Source organism: Podarcis raffonei, chromosome 4 (genome assembly GCF_027172205.1).
Source record: "Podarcis raffonei isolate rPodRaf1 chromosome 4, rPodRaf1.pri, whole genome shotgun sequence".
NCBI classification, from domain to species: Eukaryota; Metazoa; Chordata; class Lepidosauria; order Squamata; family Lacertidae; genus Podarcis; species Podarcis raffonei.
In genome coordinates, this window is record NC_070605.1 from 27,759,032 (window position 1) to 27,785,588 (window position 26,557).

The 26,557-nt window shown below is 41.1% G+C and overlaps 1 protein-coding gene and 1 long non-coding RNA gene across 5 annotated transcripts in view; both read left to right on the forward strand.

Moving 5' to 3' along the window:
- Nucleotides 1-26,557, forward strand: part of PAN3 (poly(A) specific ribonuclease subunit PAN3) — a 56,832-nt gene that overhangs the window by 20,876 nt on the left and 9,399 nt on the right. The window contains exons 5-12 of one of the 4 annotated variants that reach the window (XM_053385952.1): nt 5,531-5,692; nt 12,440-12,590; nt 17,101-17,348; nt 19,441-19,545; nt 21,252-21,309; nt 22,431-22,592; nt 22,885-23,001; nt 23,095-23,196. In XM_053385952.1, coding sequence (XP_053241927.1) covers nt 5,531-5,692; nt 12,440-12,590; nt 17,101-17,348; nt 19,441-19,545; nt 21,252-21,309; nt 22,431-22,592; nt 22,885-23,001; nt 23,095-23,196 — 1,105 coding nt within the window. The remainder of the gene's footprint in view (nt 1-5,530; nt 5,693-12,439; nt 12,591-17,100; nt 17,349-19,440; nt 19,546-21,251; nt 21,310-22,430; nt 22,593-22,884; nt 23,002-23,094; nt 23,197-26,557) is intronic. The other 3 variants (XM_053385953.1, XM_053385954.1, XM_053385955.1) reach the window with 3 other exon arrangements.
- LOC128412702 (uncharacterized) lies at nt 23,203-24,854 on the forward strand. The gene is made up of 2 exons (XR_008330141.1): nt 23,203-24,532; nt 24,563-24,854. It is a non-coding gene; the product is annotated as an uncharacterized LOC128412702 (long non-coding RNA).

Genomic DNA, 26,557 nt, shown 5'->3' on the forward strand with positions numbered 1-26,557 from the left:
TCTAAGAAAGAAATACACATGTGCTTGGATAAATTGCAATTGCTCAAATAAAAGTCACTGTGATGTGCAAGTCATGATGATTGTGTGTACATCCCTAGGTAGGGGTGCTGACTCGTACAAATGAGGTTTTGACTCCTGGCCTTATTGCAAGCCCATCAACAGCCTCACACACTCAAGGAGGTGATTGGATAATTGCCACTGAATGTACAAAGCCAGTTTGGGGACCCTGAACAATATACTCCCACACAAGCATTGCACCATTCACATCATTCGCAAAAATAGCTTCTGGGTAATACATTTCAAGATTGGGCGTTAGGTTGTCAGCGATTTAAATAACGGGGATTTATGAACAGTTAACTGTCAGAATGTTATACCAAGATCTGCTGCCACTGAAACAATGGGGATAATTAGCAGGGGTGGACTTTGGTAATATGGCATCATAAGTGAGGACATAATTTAGCGCCCTCCCCCATCTTGGTTTCCGTTCTGCACATCCTCTAAAGTGCAGTACATCATAGTTTTGCGTCCTCCTGGCACGGCTTTCCTGTGTAGGAGAGCGGCACGTACCACCCAAAATCCGGTGCTGTAATTAGCTGCCTGTTAATGTTATGCACTTACATTTAAGGCAGTAGATATAGGAAGTTTTGATTGTTAAGCCCCTCTGTGGTGCAGATGGCAGACTCAAGTGTTAAGTGCACTGCAGTTTTTGTTCTGTTACACTCTTGTTTTAATTTTGTAGGAGAAATTTGCTGTTCTGAGCAATTAGGGTGCACTGTTGTGGTTCGGAAGGCCTGAATTTTTTTTAAGATCTGAGGAGCTTTTCTGTAAAAAACCGTCTTCTTTCCTTGTGGAAACATTTTGGATGAATGATTTTGCTTGACACTCTTGTGTCCTAAAAGCTGGGCAAACAAAGCCTACAGTGATGGAATTAGCATTCTTTATACTAGGAGTAGTGGTGCGTCTTGGTGCTATAAAAGAGGCAAAAAGACATTTTTATTTTAAAATTTGAGATTTAAAACATCACTGCAATAGCATTCTGCTTTTCTGGTTATCTTTGTAGTTTGAGACTAGCGTGTACAAGTTTTAAGCAGAAGGAATATTGAAGTTACTTTAAGTTGTCTTTTTGGTCTGCGATTTCACAGCAGCTAAAGTTTTTGTGGACGGATGGCATTCAGGTTTCTTAGTTAATGGCTTCAGCTGCCTGTGTGCCTTAACTCATGATTGAGGGATTGGGTCACAGGATTGTGCTATTTGTCTGCTAGTCCCTTCTGTCTCGCTCATGTACAGCCAGATTAGTGGTAAGAATGCTCAGTTTTGGTACAAAAGTAGCTACAAATTGTGCTTAAGTGTGTGACATGCAGGATACACACACAAAAAAGGACATTATATTGTAGCCATTCCCATCCTTTTAGTTATTGCTAATGACTGGTACTGTATGCATTATAGCTTCATTGAGTTTTCTAGGTGCAGCATAACAAAAGCCAGGATTTTGGTTGTTCAACCTGTTATGTCATCAGTTATGTTGCAGATGGAGGAAATACTGATCACTAAGGATGTGTTGTGAAATTGAATTTGCATTTTTGACTTTGCAATTTGTGTCTCAACATTTTTAAAATGTGGTCTTTAAAAAATGTTGAGAGGCAACTTTCATCTATCGTTCCATCAGTTAAAATGAAATATGTGGCATAGCCTAAGAGTTAAAATTTAACTCTATACTTAAAAATCCACCAGAATTTAACTCTTTTCTCTGATTTCTAATATTTATTTTCACATTTTCAATTATTCTCAAACATTGGGGCCATAGCTGTATAAGACATAAGACAGTGATAGCTAAAACCGTTCCAGGTTTTGCAGCTCTTGAGTGAATCGCCCCCACTCCAGTGTCTCATATTGCCAAATGCTGAGCAGCATAACACCATAGCATGGATTAGTAACTAATCAAGAGTTGATCAGGATGTTCCCCCTTTTTCACGTTGGTGTTTTGCTGCTTCCTCTTTTCAATTGTATATATGCCTATTGTGTGAGAAGGCTCTATCATGTGCCCCAGAATATAGGTAATACAAGCATGTTAGAGTTCTATCCCCCCTTGACATACATGTAGGACTGTTTTTGGAAATGTGTTCAGTCATGTCAACCCCTCACATGCAGTCTGAAGTGGCAAGACCAGGCACATTTTATCCCATCACCTATTCCTTGTGAGAACAAGGTCACAATATTAGCACTACTTATCCAGTGCTGTTGCTGGTTATTTAGTCATTAACTACGAAGGTTGCTAAATTGGGCCATGTTATCACTTTATCCAGTTTAAGCTGAGTATTGTTTTTTCTACAGTTTTTGGGCTTCCATCTTAATCATAGCCAATGAGGTTAATCCAAGGCATAATTATTGCTAGTTGAAAATTTCCCCATCTTGCATTGATACATACTTGTTACTGAATAAATATGGACTACACTGAAATTGCCAACCCAAGGTAAATCCAGTTTCTCATTTTATCTGTTTCTAAAACCATTAGTCACTGTTGGGACAAAACCAAGAAACAGGTGACCATAATGTGAAAAGATCCATGCAACTGGACACTCAGTTCCCAGTCTCAATCTTTCCAAATCTACATTTAATCAGGTTAGGCTATTCCTGGTTGAGTAATAAATGTATCCAGATATTGCAAGGGGGAGGAATGAGCTACCACATCCACTCATTTTCCTGTTTTTCAGATCAAAATTGCCCTCTCAGGGTGTGTTTCCCTTTTCAGATGATTATGCAGCTCTGGATGCAGTAATTTTGAGCTGAATAATAAGTAGCTGGGAAAGAGTTAGGCAGTTCTTCTCCAGCCACTATTGACTAAAAATTGATTGAGCCTTGGAAGAGACATATATAATTGAGTCCTTGCTTTGAGCAGAGTTGGCTTTATGGAAAGAAATCTCCAGGATATTTGAATTGCTGCTTAAGTGCTTGCATAGCTGGTAATCTAAACTCTCATCAAGATCTGCATAAAACTAGTTGGACACATACATTAGGTATTGTTAATGTAGAAAGGCATGGTTTCTTGTCCAATTTAGTCATGTTCTTTAAGTTTAGCTTGACAAATGTAGATATGGTTTCTTTTGCCGTTCACCTGTTTTATTTGCACGAAAGTGTGTGTATATATATATATATTTCAAAATCTATCTTCTGTTTTTTGAAAATGAACTGTTTCAGTCGACATGCTTCATATGCACACGTTTGTCATATAAGCAATGGTGATTTTAATCTTCTGGAAAAAACTCCATTTAGAACAGGCTGGATGAAATTTCATTATTTTAATATTCCTGTGGATGTTGTCTTCTGACCTTACTTAAATATTCAGAAAACAATTTCATATCTTTTTGCTCTGGGTAATGTTCTTACCTCTTGATGGTTCTTTGATTATCTTTGTAGATACTGAACTTTGTGCAGCACACTTCTGAGATTTTACAATGGGTTGTTCATGCAGAGATTGGATGGCCATCTACCATGGATGCTTTAGTTGAGTTTGCTGCATTACAGGGCGTTGGACTAGATGACCCTTGGTGTCCTTTCCAACTCTACAATTCTGTGATTCTCTGTGTGGGGAGAGGTGAACTAAACAAGTAGATATTGGATTCAAACATCCATGAGATCTCTGTTTTGGAATTAATATGTCTTCAATGAGGAGCGTAAACTAAGGTCTGCTTCCAATCTGTTCCTGTAAAAAAATAATAAGAAGTAATTTTATCATGGGTCCATCCTAGGATAACTACATTGCAAGTATTTTGTATGGGTAGTTGTACTCCAACTTCATTGGAGCATGTGGGGAAGACACCCCTGGTTTAGAATAATTGTGAGACAAGAATTTTCCATGGGTATTTTGAATGGAATGGAATATATACTGGAGGAGCAAGCAGTACATCTATATCCAGCTAATTTTCTTGATGAACCACTTAACTGAGCAATGGACAGTAAACCAGCTGTTCAGCTTCAATTTCTTAAAAGTTACCTGCTAGAAAACTTTATTGCTGCATTTAGTAGTAGGCACTGCACCTTAGGGCCAGCTTTAACCCAATGTCTGACTTCTGCTGTAGCTTACTGAATACTTATTTTGATGAGCAGGAAGCTTCTCTAGTGACATGAGTTTATGGGTCATTAAGTAAGTGCTTGCTTATTATATACAGCTCAGAGTTCATAATTTTATACTGTCTGAAAACTCAGCAGGGCTTTCTTCACTGTCAGCAAGGATACAGCTTGTAAATAAGGATAGTTGCATTTCATAGTAACCTTGGAGAGCGCGTTGTGTGTGTTTTTCTGAATTGTTGAGTAATTACTGTTCTTGGAATTACTTTTATTACTTCATATTTACTTTGATAGGCAAGATGATACCTTAATTTTAGAAACACGTCTGGGGTTTGAATGTATACCTTCAAAGCTTAAAAATACAAGTATTTCATTATCACCTGTGTGCACCAGTAAAAATAGTTGTAATAAGAGATTATATGCCTTTCTTTGTAACCAACTCTTTGCGACTAAATATGTTAACTTGACATGGACAACATTTCAAGGAAAATTTATCTATATCCTTTTGAGACATTTATGCCAGAACTTCCAAGGTTTCTCTTTTGAACAGTTGGATTGTATTTAATGAAATCTTACTCAGAGTAGACCCACTGAAATCACTGGGCTTAAGTTAGTCAAGTCTACGGATAAACGACTAAACAACAACAAACTGATTTCAGTGGGCTTACTCTGCCTATATTTGTTCATTTACAACCCATTATTTCCAAACCAAACCCAGTCCTTTCTGTCCTCTGGAATCTGTTCATAAATTCAGGTGTCAGAATTTAGTATCCTGGTTGGAGGTATGTAGTAGGCAAAGCTTTTAGTTTGACCTGGCACTACATATTTCAAACAAGTCTTAGTTTATTTGAAGTGATATAGATGTGACTTTTCTAATGAAATGTCAGAAATATTAGGACCAAACTGTACAGGCCAGCTTGTTCTGCAATCCTATTGGATTTTCCTGGGAGTGAGTCCTATTAAATTCCGTGGGACTTACGGTATTTCTGAGTAAATATGCACAGGATTGCACTGCGAGTCAAGGTGGAATCTAATTGGTGTCCCCAATTGGGAAGTGGAGGGAAAGTGATATTGTCTTTCTACTGCTCCCCATGCCACCCTGTTCTGGAGTGTTCCCCATCTCTCTGGCACTGATGTTTTATGGGTGCTGCGGGGAGGGGGGAATGGGAAAAAATGCCTCCCTTTATTTTACATTAGTAGGGGTATCTGTCCTCAGATCAAAAGTTCCTCAGTTAAGTGCAAGGGCACCAACTGGAATCTACTCCAAACTATTTTTGCTTGTTGACTCCTCTCAACTTCCTTTTCCAAGCCACGGCAAGTCAAATGACCAGAGTCAGAAATTTTACTTGCAAATTGTTTCCTATTCCACCAATCAAACCAAATATATGTTATCATCTAGTTCTAGTTTGAGTTTCAGACTAAGGGATGTTGGGAGTGCCCTGGTTTTTTTCCTTCTTTTCCATAGCCAAGGAAGTATCGACTGGGGATGCTGGAGGAGAGAATAGTTCCGGTGGGATCAAAGGCAAGAAAATCAAAGAACACTATTGGCTGCTTGGCTGACAGGTGTAAAACAGGAGTACCCATCAATATGGTTTGGTGGAACAGAGTCACAGAAAACAATTTACAGGTAAAATTACTTTTTTCTAGTCACTTTAATTAATTTTGGCTACTATTTTTATTTTTTCAAAAATGCTGAAGTTAGATACATATGATGGGCCGAAATTTGGCCGAAATCTTCACAGGTCAAATGTACAAATGACAACAAAAGTGACTATCTAATAAACTACACACTTCTCAACTAATGTTCTGTATCATCTAGTTTGCGTGGCAAGAGTAATATATTTTAAGAAAACACCTTAGAAGTTGAAACTTATTTTCTTTGGAATAGCTGAAATAATTTGAATAATTTAGACCCTCCAGATGTTGCTAGACTGCAGCTCCTGTTATCGCTAAACATAGGCTGTGCTGGCTGGGGCTGTGAAAAGTTGAGAGTCCATCAACATCTGGAGAACCGCAGATGTTTCAGAGAGCAATCGTAGTGCAAAACTATGTTATCTTATTTGTACTCCTTATCCTAGCCCACAGAAGAAACTCACTCAGCATCTAGTGACTTAAATTGCCTTTGGTTATCTTTGACGCTACTATGAGTAGGAATAGATGTCTGGCACTTTCTGCCCTGTGATTAGCCCTCTAGGGACTTTCAAAGGGCATTATTGCTATATGTTGTGTTGAGGCTCTAGATGGGTACTTGTTCCAGTGGAATAGAGAGGCACACTCAACCTCAAAGATAAAAACAGACTGAGACAAGAGTAGTTCACAGAATTAGCATGAGACTGGGAAGCATGGTCACCCAGTGAATACCCCGCCCCCCATTTCTTACTACTCTTGTTTGCTTCCGCTGTACATGGGAACAATAGCATTTTTACTGTTCTTTGTATAAATCATGCTAATAGTTTTCTTGTGTAGTGCCAGGTAGTTAATGTAGCTTGTAGGCTATATTGTTGCACAAGTCAGAGGCATTACAGAGGATATTTTCCCCTTTAGGACCTGACTTACTCAGTGTTTGCTTTGGCTGATCTTAGGGTTAGAATGACCTGATTTCAGTTAAACTGTGATTTGAAGTTAAGTGTGTCTTTGGTTTCACATCGGAAAAGTCATACAAAGAGAGAGAGAGAATGAACTCAAGCTGATTAATTTAGTGTTGCTGTTGTTGTGGTGGTGGTGTTTGTCAGTAGTTGAACATAAGTATCCAAGAAGGAAGAATGGTTTGCAGCATTCCATATTGTATATTATATAGAGAAGTCACAATGCATGTGCAAGGGGTACATGCTAAGTAGGTTGCCAAACTGAAAAGTTTTGTAGAAAAATGTGGCCTGTTCAAGTTTGCATTGTCCCCCCCCCCCCGTCTAGCAACCTGTGTTTCTCACTGCGTGTGTGCACACACACACACACCTATATACACACACAGTTTGCAACCTTGGTTATTTTAATATATGAACACCACATTATCTGCTGCTTTTATGGAAATCATGGAAATTTTACTTCTCTATTCCACCGAAGAGCTCAACATTGTGCGCTCCCCGCACCCCTAAAAAAGAGTAAGTTTGCCTGAGAGAATGTCACAACTGTTTTTAGTTGCTAGCTTTATGAATATTGAAAAGAGCCAGATTGATGCACATAAACTAAACACTTTTGCCTTGTTTGTATGAATGTTGTACTTCAGTTCTTGCACATCATGTATGATTTAATGGAATTTGCAGCATTAAATCGCTGCATTGGGGTATAATACACCACTTGCAGCAACATCTGCAGTAATTGTAGATTTGGCCTGTACATGCTACAAATCTCTGTTTTATACATGTTGGTCCCTTAACATGTTTCCATTGCAGCTTGTAAAACAAAGATGTAGGGTCTCCCAGAGCCATTGCCAAAGGACCAGGCTTCAGCATAGCAGCAGTGCTGTTTCAGTACAGAAGTGGGGATAAAAGTCCCCCCAATGCAAGAATGATTTGACTTAGGAGAATCTCAAGCTGATATGGCTCTTACAGCCATTTAGACTACACTAGGTGGCCTAACTTGCCCGTCCTCTCCCTCATGTTCACCTCCTTTCTCCTTATCTGCAGCACAAATGAGCTAGGAAAGGGTGTGTGTACATTGTGTGGATTGCAAGATCTGCAGCCAGTGGATGAGAATCCAGCCCACTATCTCATGCTACTGAGCTTTTTTAATTGTCATACTTCTAATTAATTTCACTATATTGTAGAGGTGGTTGATTTGTGGCCAGTCTGTAACCCTCCCGAGGATTCTGATACTGGAATTAGCCTTATACTGGGATTCTGAGAATCTTAGTGAGGTGGCAAAGCTGATGTTTATGATGTTTGTTATAATACATTTTGGCCTTATTCTGTAAACGAGACATAAAAGTCATGATCTGAGGCATAATGGGGTCACATTGTGACCATTGTGTTTTGAGTTTTTTAACTATCCATGTTGATCTCTTCTCAATATAAACTATTCTAGAAAGGACCATGACTTGGTGTTTCATAAGGTCAGTTAAAAAAAGTCATGCATGTGCCATTAACTAGGTTTTGATCAAGCAGAGTTTGTAATAAGACACATGGTTTCTTGCTGCTCTGTAAATTTAAATAATTTGTTAGTAAAAACCTCACATTACTAAAGTTAAAAAGGACCAAGCAGATTCCAGAAGTGTAGTTGTGTTAGTCTGTTATGATGCCACAGTCACTTGACCTTCAAGGCACTATAACATTCTTTGCTGAATCTTGAGAAATTCAGAAAAACACTTCCAGGATATTTCAGTTTTTTCCTGTATTTTAGAGTCTCATTTCAATTAAGCATTCAGATGTGTACATGATGACAGATTTGGCCCTTGTTTGGTAAATTGTTTACTCTTCCGTCTAAAGAAGTATGTTGTGACCCTTAGTTGGAATTTGTGAATGTACTAGTTTGTTCCTGAACAGTTACAGCTTTGAGTTTTTCCCTTTTGTTGCTTCCTTAAACAGTAAATGCAATTCTAGAAAAGTAATTTGAATTTATTCTTCTAGACCATGAATGAAGAACCCAAGGTCTGTAGACAGTAAAAGACGCTTACACATCATTTCTGTGTAACCACTTGCAACCAGCTACAACATGTTATCTGTTAATTTGGTATCTCTCCCTCTTCCCTGGTCCAGCTGCAGCCCATCTTCAGTGAGGATGAGAATGTTGTACCTTAAGAAGATGCAGAAGATGCTTGCCTTGAGGCTGTGTGTTGTGGGAGGAGCATGCTAGTAATAGACCTGACAATAGAAGCAGAGCCTGAGGATCATAGTGCTTGTTTGAGAAAACCTACGTTGTGGGGAAAGGTTTTGTGCCTGAGTTCTGGCAGAAAGGGGAGAAACAATGTCTGTCTGCTTTGAAGAAAATGTGTACATGTCTGTTTTAAGGAAGAGGGAGAATGTTTATTGCTGTGATAGGCGCATACATTGATTTATGTAGAATATATTCAGGTATTTGTTGAGATTCCCTCAGGGTCCCTTCCAACTCTGCAATTTTATGATTCAATGTGGAAAAAGGAAATGGGAGTAGTGTAATTTTTAACGTGTGTGAAGACAGTTGGCTAATCAGCATTTTTATACTATGTGAACTACTTAGCTTTATATTTTTCATTAAGCGGCATATGTTGTTGTTTAGTCATTGAGTCGTGTCCGACTCTTCGTGACCCCATGGACCAGAGCACACCAGGCACTCCTGTCTTCCACTGCATATATATTTTGCTAAATAAGTAAAAATAAAATTGGCAATTTGGACTTTAAATGCTTGTGTTATCTGTTCTATTTATATCCTGTACTTGAAGATTTTATTAATGGTATAAAGATGTAAAATGAGGACCTATGTATTCATTTGAATCAAAGAGATAGTGAACAAAATATTTGTTCTTGATTGAATCAACAGCCAACTTGCCGATTTTTTAATTTATAAAAAAACCAGAGAAGATATTCACTAATTAATTAACCTGATCAAACTAAAATGAAATCTTGTTTATGAACGAAACCCTTGTTTATGAATATTGCTTTTGTCTTAGAAGCCAAGTCTCCTACCTAGAACTCTTTTTTCTCCTTTGGAAAATTGCCTTGGAAGTGAAGGCTGACCTTAACATTAGCTGTAATACAACCACCTTGAATTTCCTCCCACCACTTTCATATGTATCTTTGGCAGACTATCTGGTATCCAGCAGCGTTATCTCTCCCCCTTTATTGAAGAATGATCACACCAATCTAAAAACCATATATAAAAAAATCAAAAAGAAAAATTGTGATAGTGCTCATTTAACACGAATGGAAAGAGTAAATACTAAATGACATAAGTACATTGGGTAAGACATGAGCACAATCACCAGATTTAAAATACACTCAAGCACAAGTAGGGGTGAAGTGAATTTTAAACTTTATTATTCTGCTAATGAATAAAAATGCTCAATTTAGCTATATCTTGGTCATTTTACTGTTTCCCCTCTCTAACTCTAATTATGCTAAGCTTTTGTTAGCTAACTAATGGCTAACCATACTGTGATTAATAGATCTATTATCATTTCTCTGACATCTGGTAGTATTGTATCTTTTACATAGCCCAGTAGAACAATCAGTGGCCCATCAATTTTTTTTGACAGTTTAATGTTGGAAGTGTGGTGCTTAGTTGGTTGCCAGAGTCAAAGGATACCCTAAATTTATCAGGCAGCAGGTTTTTTAAAGTAGTCATTCTCAGTACAAGAATGTACAAAAGCTGTGGTCTGCAGGGGCCATCTTCACTGGAAGCCATGAAGGTCTTCTCAGTAGTGGTGAGTCACTGGTGACCAGTGAAGGAACTGAATATTCCAAACAATCTTCAAAGACAGCCCCATGTATGTACAATGCATTGCATAGTTAATCCTAGATATTACCATTGCATAAATAACTGTCCAGGCCATCTTAGGCGCTGACGGAAGGCACTCTTTACCACAGACAAAGCTGAACCCAGGAATACACACAGACCAGGAACATAGTCCTTTAGGGGGAGTGCAGCCCATCCAGAACAGGTCTCTTGGCTCAGGTGAACCACCTAAACCTAGAACTTCTGTTTATTGGCCCGCATCTGTCATGTGATTCTTTCTTTTGCTTTACTAATTCCAGGCACTGGATAGAAGAGGCACTGCCGCTTTGTGCTTTCACAGGAGGAAGTGCCTGTTCTGAAATGATGCTTGCTATGAAATGTGTACGCATCATTTAAAAATCGTGTGATTTCTTCAGAATTATTTTATGACAACGAAAATATATGCAGATTTTATATCTACATGCCTTAAGGGAACTGTTTCTCCCGGTGGCTTAAACAAGTTTGTCCTGTTGTGATGGATTTATTGTGGTTTTTCTCTTGTGTAAGCAGACCTGTTTGTCACATTTAACAGAAAGGCAGCATCTACATGTTCTGAATACTGAATTGATTTAATAGGTGTATGATCAACCAAGATGTCTTTAATTGGATGATAGCACTAATTAATATCAATGCAGAGTTTATCCCTCAACTCCAAAAACATGAGGGCAAAGTCAAAAATGTAAGTGAAGAATTTGCCACTTATTTGCTATATGCTAATGTAGGAAAGGGGAATTGGTTCTGGCCAGTGGGCTGGATCCAGAATTCCCCCACTCTTTGTGGGCTACTTTGACAGATGGGTAGGGCTGCCTACCTGTCAGTCACCTGGTGTCTTCAGGTGATTCAACTTAAAAGGAAGAATCAGAGGTGTGTTCTAAATGCCTTTCTGATACTTCCTTTCTTCCTTTGTAGCCATGCCTTGAATTGAAGCTGCAGAAGCAAAGGAAGAATCACGAGCACCATCTAAGTGTGCTCTGGATTCTTCCTTTCTGGTTGTAATTTGGTGTTTTTTGAATATGATGTCAGGTGATGGACAGGTGGATGTGGGCCAAATTGAGAGGCCTGGCAGGGCTTAAGGTTCCCCACCATTGTGATAATGCTCTACATTTAGTTTGCTTGTTATATTTGTATTCTGCCTTTGGTCCAAGTTGCCCAGAACAGTGTTTAACTTCTCAACAACCTTGTAAGGATTGTTCTACTGAGAAATTGTCATTTGTTCCAGTTAGCTTTCTGACAGCATCAGGTTTTGAATTAAAATTTCCCAAGCACAACTTCAGCTTGTTGTAGAAAATCCTTAGAATTAAAGGGAAATGAACATCTTTAAAAACAAACATGTGGAACAGAGATTAAATGACTTCGCCAATAAAGTAGTTTTTGTTACTTAAAATAGGAAGCTTTCCTGAGAGCTGCTTACTGCTTAGTTCTCTTAAGCATAATTGATTGCTCTAAGAGCTGGCCATTATTAGCATAATTGATACTTCTAATTCCACTTATAAGCTCATAGTATTCCCAGTTTCCTTGCCTCAAAATATAGCTGAGCAGTGTGTAATGCAACCTTGTAGATTATGAAGGAAGTTGTATGGAAACAGAATTTCAAGTAGGTTTCCTATGACCAGGATTCAAGGAATGCATATCTCCAGTCAAGGGAGCTATACCTAGCTCATAGAATGTACAACTCTTTTCTTTGGGCCACAGAAAGCCATGTCTTATTACAAACTCTGTTAGGTTTTGAAAGGTTTGCAATGCAGTATGCTGAGAATTGTCGGGGGGGGGGGGGACAGTTCTTAAAAAACCCGTTCAACTTTTGAAATTACCAGTAGTTGTAGTTCTTTGGGTCCTGTCCTATGTCTGTTAGTTTTTAATAACCTACTAAAAATGTGTGCGTTCTTAACTTTAAACCCACTAATTTATTCAGTAAACAAATCTATTTTCACACTTAACACATACTCTGTTTTAATTTTTTTTTAAACAGACACCAAATCCCGCGGCAAGCGAGTTTATTCCTAAAGGAGGATCAACCTCCCGACTCAGTAATATGTCACAGTCAAATATATCTGCCTTCTCTCAAGCCTTGTTCTCTCATCCTTCCATGGGAGGTCCTGCAAATGCTGGGCTAGCTCCAGGTAAGCTTAGAGTAATTTATTTACACTAGCTTATGAATCACAGTAGCACTAGGGAAGCTTATTACATCTAGGAACCGACTCTTCCTAAGCTCTATTTATTTAAAGTCTTGCATAGCAGCCGTGTCATCTTCAGGTGTTTGTTATCAGTTTTGTACCTGCACTTTGCACATTTCAGCACCTTAAGTGTAATTCTTGCAGCCGTCAAGGTTTCCTGCAGCATCTTAGCATTACCAAGTTTTAGAAGGAGCTTGTAAGCTTTGTTTGCAACCGTTATTTAAGGGGTCTCTCTTAACTGAATTCATTTTCAGAATGTTTAGAGCTATCATTAACATTTTATCTGAAAAACGGAAGTACAAGATTATCTTGGAGGTATAAAAACAACAACCTATCAGGCAAAGGACAACTCCCCACCTCACCTCCAAAGCCTATGAATGGTTCCCAGCAAAGATAATATGTGGACATGTTTAAAGCCTGTAAACCAGAAAGACTAGATCAGGGGTAGTCAACGTTTTTATACCAACCACCCACTAGTGCATCTTCCTTGATGGTAAAATTTCCTTACTACCCACCAGTGCTCAATGGAAGGAGGATTCAGCTTGTGCCGTAGAACCCCCTACCGCCCACCTAGAATCCTGAAACACCCACTAGTGGGCGGTAGGGACCAGATTGACAACCCCTGGGCTAGATTAAATGCATTCAGGGCTGTTGGAAGGAAGGAAAGAACTTTCTAAGTAAAAACGATGGAGAAGAGCAGTGAACCGAGTGTGCAGGAAGCAGGACGCCACCCTCTATAAAAGATGGACAAATGAAACAATGCACATTGTTAAAGTAATAATGTGAAGAGAATAGTAAGTGAGGAAGAAGAATCTAAGGTTATGGAACCACCTGTTAACATGGAATAACCTGTCTTTGGGGGCAGAGTTGCTTTCAAAGTAGTACTAGGTACATTATTTTTCTATTTGTCAGTTTTATCTGCTATATCTTGTTAGCTAATATCGTTGGGCAGGAGTCGCTTAACAAGCCCTGTAAGTGGAAGACCTCCACAATCACTTGCGCTTGCACAACAGGACTTTCCCAACTCGTCCCTTGCTCCCCTTCCCCCTCCCCCCCAAAAAATATATGGCGTTGGGGGGGGGTTGGTTGGAAAAACTCTCAGGGGAGGGGAGATTGTTTCCATCGGACAAACTGAGATGCTTGCACAGATGTTAATGCTGGCCATATCGCAACTTTGAATTCCACCCTTTGTTATCTTGTGAACCATCCTGAGATCTTTTGACGAAGGGCGGTATGTAAATCTAATAAATAAAATAATTTGTTCCATATGGTCATGGCTGTAGGTCACATACATGACTGCAGAAACTTTAGCTGCCTCAGAGTTTTCAGTACCCAGGTTTGGGGAAGTGGGTGGAGGTGGCTAAACAGGTTTATATTTGCAATGTGCAGTATGCAAACAAGTTCTCTAGATAGCATAGCTCTTAACTCCATGTACCATGGAAATAGCATCTCCATTTTTCATGCTGCAAAGCAGCTGCCTTATTCTCTAGTGCAGACAAAAACTAGTTTCACTTTCAAGTTTGGGGCAACCAGCGACGTTTATTTTAAAAAGAGGTCTATTGTCAGACCCATTTTAGGGAAGCAACCTTAGCCTGTCTTGCATGATGGGAAATAATTGAGGGTTGAGGAGGAAAATTAAGCCTCATAGTTTTATCATAAGTAGTTACCTTGAAAATATGAATCTGCTTTAAATGAAGTCCATTTATCTGCCTAGTCCAGTGCTGTCAACTCTGGCAGTCTCTCTCCAGGATGATGCCTAGGACTTTTCCAAAGCCTTTCTGCCCAGAAACATCATGGATCTTAAACATGGGTCTTGTTCATACCAAGGTTTTTCTTTAGCAGTGAGCTATGGCTTTTCCTGTGTGCCCCCTCCTTTCTGGGGCAGCCCCTCATGCCTCATACTGCTTCAAGGAGGGGGCTGAGAAGCTTCTATGAATAGCACACATGGTGCTTTGAATCCTACAGTTTGTTTTTATTTAAGTTTGGAAAAAAACACTTAACATCCATAATCATAGTCACAGGAAACATTGTAGTTTTATAGTATGTATGTATGTATGTATAAATAAATAATAGATTGCACATCATATTTTGTTTCAGTGTTGAGTAAGTAGTACCTAGTTAATAAATTTGTCTTGACACTGAGTATAGTGTGGTTAGTTTGCGTAATCGTTGCAACCTGGTGGTGGTTTTTTTTTTTAAAAAAATTCTGTGTAGGTGTCTATATAAATCATTACAAATTATATGACACAGACCTCAGTATTTTCCTTTCAGATGATTCTAGTTTGGTTTAAATAAGGCGTGGGGAATGTTTTTAGCTCCATGGGTCAGGTTCTTATAAGGATCTGCCTTGCAGGGCAAATTTGACAGGTGTCAGTCAACTGATACCAGGGAATTTGGTGCTTTGAAGTCCCAGGATTTCAAAGCAGGCAACAAGGCTGTGAAAGTGAAGGCTTCTTCCTTCCTTTTGCAGGAAAATCCTTTCCCTTAGCAGCGCCTTGCTGTCTGCTACATTCACACTCAAAATGAGCAGGTTAGGGCAGTGGCATAGCGTGGGGGGTGCAAGGGGGGCCGGCCGCACCGTGCGCAACATCTGGGGGGACGCTCGCCGCCTCTGGAGTCTCCGAAGAGCCTCGGGCGCAGGTTGTAGCACCAGGGCCGCGGCCAAGAAGCCGAAGCTGAAGAGCCCGCTGAGCGCCGCACCCAGGCAGAGCGCGCCGGGAGGCACCACCGCCAGGGCCCGGCGGCAGCCGCAGCACCTCGCCACCATTCCGCCGCCAGACTTGCTCGCACAGGCGCGGCCGCCCGCCGCTGACGCTGCTGCCTCTGGCGGCGGACACGTGGAGAGAAACAGCAGCAGCCGAGCGGGAGACTCTCCCTTTCTCACTGCAACGCTCCGGGGAGGGGGCGAGGGAGAGAGTCAGGTGGAAACGCGCGCACGCCCCCCAAGCCGCATCTTCGCGGGGATTGGGGGGCGAAGCTGCCGGGTATTTGCGCCCCAAATTGGGGTGACCACAAAAAGCCACCCTGGCAGCAGCAAGCTTCAAGGTCAAAGGCTCCCTTCGAGGAAGCTGCGATCCTCTTTCCAATTAAGTCCTCACCCCAGCTCAGTTCAGTGGGAGGTGGATTTCCCGGGTCTCTTGTCCCTTAGAGGGCACCTCTCATCATCCCGCCATTCTGAGAGCAGGGAGGGCGCCTCTCAGGAGACTTTCCCCCGCATTTGCTTTCCCGCTCAGGAAAGCGCGCGCGGCCCCGGCTGGATCTGCAACTCTTCTGGTGAGCGAGGTTTAAACCAGAGGCAGGCGCTCCTTCTTGGATGGATGCCTGGAAGAAAAAGACCCCGCGGTCTCTTCCTTTCCTTCCCCTGCAGAGACCAGCCATGTCCCTCAGCTGAGGCCGCCTTGCTTCTCAAAAGAGCCGGTCTACTACAGTTCGTGGCTGCATGGGAGAGCGCTGCTTTCCTTGCAAAAGGCCCCCAGGTTGAGTCGCCGGCACCTCCAGCTATGAGAGGATGGGAGCAGTAATGTAGCGTGGGGGGTGCAGGGGGGGTCAGCCGCACCTGGCGCAACATCTGGGGGTTAGGGTTAGGGGGCGCAAATCCACGGGTTAGGGGGCGCAAATCCATGGGTTAGGGGGCGCAAATTATTTGCCTTGCCCCGGGTGCTGACAACCCACGCTACGCCACTGGGTTTGGGTGCATGATAGTTGCCTGCAGGTAAACCTCATGCACCCAGACCAAGCAAGATCCCCCCTCAATACACCAGCCAATGCACCATTGGATGGAGGTGGTTGAAGCAAGCGGGCAGGTGGTTGCAGTGGAGAAGTAGAGCAGACTCTTCTCCCTTACCCTTCTGCCACTGGTTCTTCTTAAAGACAAAGTGCAAGTTACTCCAAATAGTTCTTTTACAAAGGGCTTTTATCACTGCTCATCAACTGATGAGCAGGGATTAAATCCTGCTGCTTTGGCTGCATGATCCTGTTCCTTGCTTGGGAATAGCCCTTACAGCTAATGTAGGAGGAATAAACCATCTCCTCCCATCCATCAGCTGTCCGGTGGGTGGACGTGGTTTGGAGTAATTGGCCTGACAAGCCAATCTTGGCCCACCAATCGGAAGTTCCCCATCCTTGGTTTAAAGAGAACTGTGGCAGTACCAGATGCTTTTTGTCTGCCATAGCAAAGTGGCACAATTAGATGGAGTTGTAATTGAATAGCTTGAATATGTTGCAAATATTTGCTATTGCTTTTCTCACCCTTTGGGCAAAAGTTGGTATCTTTGTGGCTAACCATTTCATTTGAACCTTACGTGTAAACTGGGAAGTTTTAAAACACCTTGTCCAGCTGTCCCAAGTCTGTTTTTATCTGCAAGGGAATATACCCCCCACCCCAAGCCTTGGAGTTTGTTATGGCTGCAAATGCCTTTTCACTGCAAGTCTTCTTTTTTCCTTTTATTTTCATAAGGAATGTCATTGTCAGCAGGATCTTCTCCCCTTCATTCCCCTAAAATTACTCCTCACACATCTCCTGCTCCTAGACGAAGAAGTCATACACCAAACCCAGCAAATTACATGGTGCCTACTAGTGCCTCTACGCCAGTTACTAATGCTGTCTCCCAGCCGCCAGCTGCTGGCCAGGTGATTCAGAAGGAAACTGTGGGTGGCACAACCTATTTCTATACTGACACAACTCCAGCACCTGTAACTGGAATGGTGAGAATTCCGTTTTATTTATGAAGGTATTTGTTATAATCCATAAATTAATGCTGGTATTCCATATAGTAATTACCACATTTCCAAGCTTGATTTGCATCTTGGCTGTTAACTGTTGACTGCCACTGTGGCTTCATTTTCTGTCTTGCAAAGCTTTCCTATTTGCACACAGTTGGAGAAATAATTTATATACTGCCCTTTATCTCAGAATATTATATTATTTATTAACAAATAAATAATAAAACCAGTTTTACAGTATAAACACACAGAAACACATAACATACCAGCAAACTAAACAACCTGCACCCAATAGTTCATGAGGCCATAGACCATTTAATTAGCCAAAGGCCTGTCAAGCAAAGGAATATTTTGGCCTGGCACCTAAATCTTTGTAATGAAAGTATCGGATTAGCCCCCCTGGAGAGAGCATGCCACAAAGAAGGGCTCAGATGATGATCTCAGGGTCCAGGGCGGTTCATATGGGGAGAGGTGGTCAGAATACCACCTCTCCCCATATGATAAACCAGAGAGGTGGTTTATCAAGATGGGAATGAGCCTAGATGAGCCTTGGACTTAAGTCCTTTCCTTTCCTCCACAAGTATGGCTGCAAGTAAGAGTGGAAGCTTCCTATTTCAATTAACTTTCATTTAGCATTCTTTCCAAACCCTAAACTGGTCAATAATTATGGTTTGAAATTGGCTTTTTTCATACAAAGCATAGTTTGAATGATATGAAAAACTCCAGAAACAGAAATGAAAGCTTCCAAACTCTTTCATCTTTGTAGTGGAGGAGTACATGAGTCCGAGGCTTGTTGAGTCTCCTTCCTTTCATGATAAACTGATTAAAGAGCAGCATGGGGAGAGTCATAGGTCTGCTGTCAATCACATGCTTTTGCATATGCAGTGTTCTAGGTTCTGTTCCTTACATCTTCATTTAAACTCTTTCTGGTAGCCAGGGAAAGATCTCTGGCTGAGACCTTGTTGCCTGCCGGAGTAGGCACTACTAGACCAGAAAGACCAATGATCAGATTCTGAAGAAGGCAGTTCCATGTTCTCAGAAGAATTACACAGGCTGCTGATGTATGACTAAGCCCTTTATTCATGGGATGAATGGCATAGAAATCTAAGAGCCTAGACTAGGTGGCATCAGAGATTCCCTCTATGTGAGATTGTATGTGCAGCTTTGTTGGCTTTTTATTTTAAGGCCATTGCCCCCTAAGAAAACCAGACATGCTCTCTGACATGGCAGAATCTGTTGTATCTTGAGCCCTTAGCGCAGGTAACAGCAGTGTTTGGCAAACTTTGTGCATGACTTGGGTAGTTTGCCACCATGATGCTTTCATTGGAATGTTAGATACTTTCTTAAGTATAAGATAAATACAACCTATTCCGCCACCCACTCTTTATAGTCTGTCTGTCTGTCTGTCTGTCTGTCTGTCTGTCTGTCTATCTGTCTATCTATCTATCTATCTATCTATCTATCTATCTATGTTACCCCACTGCTCAGCTCTGAGAATCTAGGCTAGTGACACTTAAAAGAATTAATGAACAATAACAGCATCAGCTTAAAAAAATTAATTTCAAAAAATACAACACAAAAAGTTGAGTAAGTATCAGTTTAAACTAAAATTCAATGAAGGATTAAAGCCTGGGCTTGGTACCAATAAGTTTCAGCACCATACCTTCTCCATGAAGGTGCTATCACTGAAAAGGCTCCCAAGCTGCCACCTGCCTTATCTCCCTAAGCCAGGGGCACTCTGAGAAAGGCTTTTGAGGATGGTTATAGGACATGTGCAGGCTTGGGGTGTGCATTTTATGTAGCCCTTATTACCTAACCAGATTCATATTCCTTATGCTGACCCTGCACACTTTCCATACAAACTTATTTTTCTCCCAGAATTTCAAGTTTGGATTTTGACAGTAATTAGTTCAGATGCTGATAACTTTGCAGCCGCAACCATAAGTATGCACCCATAAGTATGCTCATCCTTTTTTTGATATGGCTTCTGTGGAAGCACTTCAGAGGGCTTTTAAAAGATCTCATAACTTTTCAAATCCTAAAAACTGCCTGTTCCAAATTTTATTTTCAATAGGTGTTCCCAAATTACCACATTTATCCTCCAACTGCGCCTCATGTTGCTTACATGCAGCCAAAAGCAAATGCACCTTCCTTCTTCATGGCAGATGAACTCAGACAGGTAAGTTCTTTCTATTAATATTCTAACAGATTTCCTCCCACCACAAAATTTCTCTGTCGCCTTCCGCTTGCCCAAAGTTATCTGCAATGCTGTATCATAAAAAAAGAACTTTGTTTCTGGGAAGATTAAGCAGGTGAAATAGGTATATAAAAACAGAATTGATCGTGTTTGGGATATGTGTCCTCTTTGGCTGCAATCTTATGCACACTTGCTTGGGAGTAAAAATACCTCTTATATCTTACCTTTGCCAACCACACCATGGCAGAAGTCTGTGCAAAAAGTTATTCTTGTTAGCAGCAAGCCTAACTTTTTAAAGATTTCCTAGACACACAGTATTGGCAGAACAGATGGTGAATCAATTTGAAACAGGGTTGGGTTACTGTTTCCTCTCAGATATTGTTGGAATACAACCCCTATCATCCCTGTCTGTTGGTCATGCTGGCTGGGGCTGATGGTATCTTTGCTACAAGGTGACTTTTTCAAAGCCATCCATGCCATGGAAAATGCCTTATTAAAGAAACTTAACCTACTGCCTCTTCACCTTTTCCATATCTGCTTTTTGGAGTGGGCTGCCAAGTATGTCTGTTCTTGCTGTGATAGTTTGAAACCTTAGGGCTCTTCCTGCAGCATTGCAATTTGTCTTCCCTACCTCACTGCAAATTTAAAGCACTTTCTGTCATATCAGACTCCATCTGGGGAGACTGAGTTAGAACTCAAAATCATCTCAGTAAATTGGAAACATTTTCAGCAAAAAGTAGAAACTTAATAAGGACAGATGCAAGTCTCTTCTTTACTAGAAACAGATTGCTGCCAAATAAATGTGAGTCAGTCAAGTAACAATACAGAAAAGGGCTTTAACCTTAGTTTAAAACAAAGTTTGCCTAAGCATCACTACATGGCCTTGCAAAATAATCACGAGGGATATAAAAGGTGACTTCTGTACTCTGTGCTGTATTCTGATTTGTTGAGACCTTTGGATTACCATGTTCAGTACATAGTTTACTAGCCTGCTTTTTACTCATTAGAAGTCTGATGGAGGACAGGTCAGCCTGGGCTCCTTTGGGAGGAAGGTCAGAACAGAAATTTCATAAACAGAGTTCTATCCTTCCCTGAGCAGCACACTCACTTTCCTGCATGCAATTCTTCATCGTTTATCATGAATTCAAAGCCACTCCTGATTGCAGTGTGATAGAAGATAGGAGTTGTTAATGTCTGCCATTGAGCAGAGAAGATTGAAAGTAGCTGCATTAGTGTTCAGATTAAATGGTGGTTGCCCTGAGAAGGATAGAGACTGGCAATGTATATATGGGGGACAAGAAATAAAACTTGAACTGCAGTCTTGGCTAGGCTTTAGAAATTCCATTCTACAATGAAAGAATAGCAGAACCTTGGTTCAGATTCCCCAGGATGCAGAGGTCTGTGGTGGAGTTACCTGAAGTTGACAAACAATTTGATGGGGCTGGTTCAGGCGGGTTCAGTAGATGAACTGACTGACTATAGGGTCTCTTAAAGGTTGCTTCCAGCCATGTCCTTAGACAAGGGTAGCTTTAGTTAGGGATTCTGCTTCTATAAGGGGGTTCTGATAGTCCAAGTCCTTTTTCAGGTCTGTTTCTATGGTTTTGTGATTAACCGAAGCAGCATATAAGAAACAGCAAACTAGAATTTCATGTCCTTATTGGTAAGACTGCCAAAATGTATTCCTATAGGAGCTGATCAACAGACACTTAATTACAATGGCTCAGATAGATCAAGCAGATATGCCTGGTAAGTAACTAAAGATCCTGAATTTAAATTGCATTTTTAAGCCGGTCTTTTGCTTGCTGTGTTTGCTACCGCAGTTAGATATATGAATAATAAATTTGCATATTAAAGCAAAGCCATTCTGAATGCAGGATTGACTATAATCCAGTGGAGTCTCTGTATTAGGTTCTTTCAAGCTCCTTTTCAATGTGTTTATTCAGTAGTGGACAATCCAAACTTTCTTTATTTCTTTCTTTAAATAATTTGTATAATGCAACCCTGAGGAAATGTTTCTTACATGGATGACACAGTCTGTGAAAATAAGTACTATACAAAATCTCTCGTGCTTCAGTGGATCTCTTCTGTCTTTTGTTTATTTGTTTTTCTTCTTCAGAAACAAAATGCATCATATTTGAAATTCATACTGATATATAACAAAAAGTTTTGCAAAATCACATAATAACAACACAAAACTAGGTCTACTGCAGACATGGCTGGGATCACTCCTTTGGGGTGTCCTGTCTGAATAAAAACGGCTTCAGTTCTTAATGAGTGCCAGTTACTGCACTTGATTTAGATGTGAACTGCTATACTGAATCTCATCAGGGTGCTCCCAAGACAAATTTAACAATGTCTCTGTGCATAAGGCTCTGTCAGGTCTCAGATTTTCCCATTCAGTGCATCCAAGTGTACAATGTCTTCAACAAGACAGGAATAAAAGCTTGCCTTAAACTGGTAATGTAAAATAAAAACTCCCACAAGTATCCTTAGGGTTTACACACTCAGGTTTTAGATTTTTGATTCTTGTCCTACTCTTCTCCCATTATGACCAACTGGCACCAAGCACACTATTTCCTACCCCATCTATAAAATATGTGAATCAGGATCTTAGTGCAAATACTGAACACGCTTTTCTTCAGTATTGCAGATTTCTGAATTTTCCAAAGCAAACCTGCGTGTTGTGGTAAAAGTTGTATAGGATTTGCACCAAAGTTTGTTGTCAGAGCTTTGTTACAGTCTTCTAAACCAATGTGAGAGTATGTGTGTGTGTGTGTATTGTCTTGTCATTGAATTGCTTTGTCTATAATAACTCTTTTCTTCATAATTTTAAGTAGTGTCTAATGTATTTCCGTAAACTGGTTTAGCTGTCCCAACAGAAGTTGACAGCTACCACAGCCTTTTCCCTTTGGAGCCACTGCCACCACCCAATCGGATACAGAAAACAAGCAACTTTGGGTATATAACATCATGCTACAAAGCTGTAAATAGCAAAGATGATCTGCCATATTGCCTTCGGAGGATACATGGTGAGGGAAATTACAAGTTCTCATATTTTAAAATTCAATTCTGCCAGTACTTAAGCCTCAAAACATTTATGTTTCTTTGTCGATAAACCTTGAACTGGATTTAAAATCAAATTGTTCCTTTTAAATAACGGAATGGAATTGGGTATGGCTAATAATCCATAAAGCAGGCTATGATCAGATGTGTGTTTCTTGGGTTGTGTCTTTTGCTAGCACTCTAGTACTTTGGAATAAATGTGAAAGCGACATTAAAATAGCCAAAAATCTTTGAAATGTGAAAGATTTTCTTTCTCAGGTTTTCGTCTTGTTAACACAAAGTGCATGGTGCTGGTTGACATGTGGAAAAAAATCCAACACTCAAACATTGTCACATTGCGAGAAGTATTCACCACTAAAGCATTTGGAGAACATTGTAAGTTTCTTATTTTTAAGATGTTAGCCAATCGTATTGGAAGACTTGCCTCAATTGCATAGCTAATTCTCACCTCGGACTTTTTTTGAAAAGCTCTTGTGTTTGCCTATGACTTCCACGCTGGAGGAGAGACTATGATGAGCAGACACTTCAATGATCCTAGTGCTGATGCCTATTTCACAAAAAGGAAGTGGGGTAAGGCCAGCAAATGAGATCTATGTTTTTGTTTTTCCAGTGGACAAAAATTAGGGAACTACAGTTGAAGTATTGTAACTTTGCATTGTACATAGCTTTGCTGCAATTTAGGCTTCTTGAAGTGTTCAGAACATAATGTATACGTGGCAGTTGTGCTGGTTATTGCAAACTGGTTTTGATGCTGCATTTACATTGGGCTCTCAGTGTAATACTCTATTACTACAGGTAATATAGTTTGGTGGATCAGGCTGGAGGACATTACTCTCTTAGGGTATGGCAACCCCCCTCTAGTGATGACAAGCAGCGTTGTAGAAAGTCTTTTGCCTCCAAATGGTAGTCACCTCTTTTCCTTTACAGCAAAAAATCAAAAGGGGAGAGAAAACAAAGAACCCAAAGGGGAAACCTGCACTGACAAAAAGGTGGGGGAGGGGGGTATCTTGCACTAAAACCCCCACATTGCTAGGGGGCAAGAGGAAACAAAGGGGAATGAGAGGCAGTTCAGACATGCTAAAAGAAGATTCTCAGATTTAAGGCCAAAAGAAGGCCAGCAAACACGCCAGGAAGAAGAAGAAGAAGAGGAGGAGGAGGAGGAGGAGGAGTTTGGATTTGATATACCGCTTTATCACTACCCGAAGGGGTCTCAAAGCGGCTAACATTCTCCTTTCCCTTCCTCCCCCACAACAAACACTCTGTGAGGTGAGTGGGGCTGAGAGACTTCAGAGAAGTCTGACTAGCCCAAGGTCACCCAGCAGCTGCATGTGGAGGAGCGGGGAAGTGAACCAGGTTCACCAGGTTACGAGTCCACCGCTCTTAACCACTACACCACACTGGCAAGCCTCCGAGGAGAGCAGGCCAGACCCAGTCATTCCCAACCACAGACTGGGTTGGCCTGATGAGTGGGGTGGCCCTCCCACCAGATAGGAGGCAGAAGACTTTCTAGGACCCCACCTGTCATCACCAGAGGGAGCTGTCATTCCCTATCAGGGGAACGTCCTCCATCCCAATCCACAAACTAGAATTCACAGTAAGAATTCCCAAGAGGACTAAGGTATTCAATGCATTCGTTTTTTCACCCTAAGGACTTTTGACTGTACAGTGAAAGTTCTCTTCCCTCTTCTTTTTCCATTCACCCCATAAATTCGATCTGAGTTTCTCCCAACCCTTTGGAGCTTGGTGGGTTGAGTTCAGTTGATTGCAGTGTGGCTTGGTTTTTTGGGGTGGAGGGGCGGTCCTAGGTTGTTGGGTCAGGTTAGCCATTTGTAATGGTGGTGTGATTTTTTAAAAGAGGCATTTATACAAAGGGCAAAACTTACGGAACGTAACTCCGTGTGTGTGTGTGTGTGTGTGTGTGCGCGTGCATGTGTAGAAACAGGATTTTGTTGTAATTTTCTCATTTCCTTTAATTTGCATTTGGCAGCACAAGGCTTCGTATTAAGATAGGGTCTCTTAGTACATTGTGCTTTAAACAGCTTCATCACTTGTTAGTAAAACTGGTATTTGACAGTTAAAGGAAGAGAATTGTGGTTACATGGTGGTTTTTCCACATTGTATTCTGCTGTCACCATGTGGTTAGTCTTTTTTTTGCCTTGTCATTTGTTAACACCATCCAGAATTTTATTGTCTAGGATGTGGTATAATAAAGTTTTCTGACAGATGAATGAAGGCATAACAGGTTCGGTTTATTTCTGCACTGAACACCTGTGAACCAGGGGCTAGTGGTGCCCCGGTTAACATCCCTTGAACGTGGCAGGTCCTGTTGGTTTGAGCAGGAAGTTGCTTATCTTCAAACCGGAACAAAAACCCAAACCACTAGAGTGGAGGCAGGGGGGAGATGCAGAATTGAAAGCAAACATTTAATGTGATCAGGCTTACTGAAAGAAACAAAATCCATTTTTTAACCAATCTCTAGACGTACTGTTGATTTCACACAACGGACTGAACCAGTTTTCCACAAATCCACAGCAGATTGAAGGCAGCAGTGTGTGTTTCCTAAATTGCTGTGTTTTGTAGTTACTAAAAGTATTTCCTCATTCAGTATTGCTTGTGTAAAGATCTTCACTTTTGTCAGGCTAAAAGTAGAAAGCTTATTCCGGAAATGCTGTATTTCTGAATGTACTCAAGAGGCATTTGTATGCACATCTGTGTGACCCATCAAGGTCGGTTAGATTATAATTGTTTGAAGACCCTCGCGCAAGTATGGCAAAATAAAGGGGGGGAATACTCCCTGTAGTTAAAAACGCACTTCAAGGGGGTTGTTGCAGGAGAAAGGTCATGGCAAATAGTGTGTTTGCACTGCAAAGTAGCTAAACTGCTCTGGTAAAAAGGTAAAGGTACCCCTGCCCGTACGGGCCAGTCGTGTCCGACTCTAGGGTTGTGCGCTCATCTCACTTAAGAGGCCGGGGGCCAGCGCTGTCCGCAGACACTTCCGGGTCATGTGGCCAGCATGATGAAGCTGCTCTGGCGAGCCAGCACCAGCGCAGCACACGGAAACGCTGTTTACCTTCCCGCTATAAAGCAGTACCTATTTATCTACTTGCACTTAGGGGTGCTTTCGAACTGCTAGGTGGGCAGGAGCTGGGACCGAACGACGGGAGCTCACCCCGCCGCGGGGATTCGAACCGCCAACCTTGCGATCAGCAAGTTTTACCCACAGGTTTTACCCACAGCGCCACCCTCGTCCCCCCAAAACTGCTCTGGTACCAAACACCAAAGCTGCTCTTCAAACCTGGGGTACTAAAGAGCTATTTGTGGGAAGTGATCCTTGAGTGGAATTCCTCTTGAGGGCAATGTGCATGATACATGCCTCTGAATCACAACTCAGTTCTACATTGTATTTGGGCTCCATTATTCACAGTTCTGGCGTTAACAAACACACCCAAACACCATTCCTTTTCTTCAGAACTCAAGTCGTATTAACCTGCTTGGCTATCTTTGAAAAAGATGGGGAGTTTTTGAAAGATAATAGCTGTAGTATATTGCCAGAAGTACATTAGTTCCTCAGCAAAGTGCTTGATTCATTGAAAGGTTCTTAAAGGGTTACTGTCAAACAACGGTCTTGAAACAAAACCCTAGGATGAAAAACGTGAAGCGTTCCAAATCTAATGAGTCATAGTATTTGTTGCTTGTGTATTTGAGCATATGTTTTAAACATGCGATGGGATTTGGGTTCATTAACTTGGATACCTTTTTTGTTTTTATATGGAAATACAGAAACAACATTGATTCTGATGTAGTATGAATAAGGGCTTTGGCAGTGTATGTTTGCTTCTTTTGCTGCTTGCTTGGTACATTTGAAGAGCCCTGCTCGCTCTCAGGCCAGTAGCCCATCTAATCCAGTCTGACATAATATATAACTAGAAAT